The sequence below is a fragment of the Peromyscus leucopus genome, chromosome 7, assembly GCF_004664715.2.
Source record: "Peromyscus leucopus breed LL Stock chromosome 7, UCI_PerLeu_2.1, whole genome shotgun sequence".
Lineage (NCBI taxonomy): Eukaryota > Metazoa > Chordata > Mammalia > Rodentia > Cricetidae > Peromyscus > Peromyscus leucopus.
The window spans coordinates 35358868-35360601 of NC_051069.1; the positions used below are offsets into that span (position 1 = coordinate 35358868).

A 1734-nucleotide genomic window follows, 5' to 3' on the forward strand; every position below is an offset into this window, starting at 1 on the left:
CACTAACCACAGAGGTCTGGAGGTCTGTACAGATAGACAGGAAGTGATGTAGCTGGGCAGAGAAAGGAAGTGAGATGCAGAACAGAAAGATATATAGGCATGCGTATACAGGAAGGAGGTCTTTTTGGCTGAGGATTTCAAAGTGGTAAGAACATGGCTGGCTTCTTTCTGCTTTTCTGATCTCTCAGTTTTTACCTCAGCATCTGGCTCTGGGTTTTTATTAATAAGACCATTTAGCAATTCACCTTATATAGAACCATAGTTCTTAGACATTTGTGAAACCGGTAAGAAATTCAGACCTCTCCCCTATGGCTCTCAGCTTCAAGATCTCTGAAACCCTAGGCTAGCTCTGACACCAAAGAGCAGCAATGTGGAGAAGATGCATCTGCCACAACCAGGGCAGCTCAGCAAGTGTCAAATGCAGAAAACCAGCTGCTCCAAGAAGAACAAGGACAGCCCCTCACAAGCTCCTTCTCTCCCACCCCACAGGACTCCCATCCAGACACAATGGCTGCAGAAAATCACTCCATGGTGACAGAGTTCATCATCAGGGGGTTAACTAACAGGCCAGAGCTCCAGCTGCCCCTCTTTCTCCTCTTCCTGGGGATCTACATGGTCACCATGGTGGGAAACCTGGGCATGATCACCTTGATTGGACTCAACACACATCTTCACACACCCATGTACTTCTTCCTCAGCAACTTGTCACTTGTGGATCTCTGCTACTCCTCTGTCATTACCCCCAAAATGCTCATCAACTTTGTATCTCAAAGAAACCTCATCTCCTATGGGGGGTGCATGTCACAGCTCTACTTCTTCCTTGTTTTTGTCATTGCTGAGTGTTACATGCTCACTGTGATGGCCTATGACCGCTATGTGGCCATCTGCCACCCCTTGCTTTACAACATCATCATGTCTCCTGCCCTCTGCTCCCTGCTGGTAGCTTTTGTCTATGCCATAGGACTCATTGGCTCAACAATAGAGACTGGCCTTATGTTAAAACTACACTATTGTGAGGACCTCATCAGCCACTATTTCTGTGACATCCTCCCGCTCATGAAGCTCTCCTGCTCTAGTACCTATGATGTGGAGATGGCTGTCTTCTTTTTAGCTGGATTTGACATTATTGTCACAAGCTTAACTGTACTCATTTCCTATGCATTCATCCTGTCCAGCATCCTTCGCATCAGCTCCACTGAGGGCAGGTCCAAAGCCTTCAGCACCTGCAGCTCCCACTTTGCCGCTGTGGGCTTGTTCTATGGATCCAGTGCATTCATGTACTTAAAGCCTTCCACAGCCAGTTCCCTGGCCCAGGAGAATGTAGCTTGTGTGTTCTACACCACAGTGATCCCCATGCTCAACCCCTTGATCTACAGCCTGAGGAACAAGGAGGTGAAGGTTGCCTTGGACAAAACACTGAGGAGAAAACTCTTTTGATGTAAATGTTGATCTTTCTCCATGTAATAGTAAGTGGTTGTAAACACTTGGAAAAAATGTACTCTGAAAGCCTACTCAACTGAGAACAAGAAGCAAGCACTTCTCTCCATGGCTGGGCACATGCCTCATCTCTTGTTCCTCATTCTCATCTTCTCTTCTATTGTTTCTATTTGTAACTACTCAAATTTAAGGTCACTTTTCTTATAATTGTGATCTTTCTCCTCATATAAGGCCAATGGTAAGCAATTTAAAATTTTTATTCTCTGATTTTTTCATATATGTATATAATGTATATTG

General features: G+C 45.0%; 1 protein-coding gene across 1 annotated transcript; it reads left to right on the forward strand.

Moving 5' to 3' along the window:
- The first annotated feature begins 432 nt into the window (after positions 1-432).
- LOC114684931 (olfactory receptor 151-like) lies at positions 433-1509 on the forward strand. Its single transcript, XM_028859480.1, has one exon. The coding sequence runs from the start codon at positions 508-510 to the stop codon at positions 1435-1437; it is 930 nt and encodes a 309-aa protein (XP_028715313.1). The 5' UTR covers positions 433-507; the 3' UTR covers positions 1438-1509.
- The last annotated feature ends 225 nt before the right edge of the window (positions 1510-1734 follow it).

Excerpts from the sequence above, each read along its gene's own strand:
- LOC114684931 (XM_028859480.1), top strand. The coding sequence starts at position 508 with ATGGCTGCAGAAAATCACTCCATGGTGACAGAGTTCATCATCAGGGGG.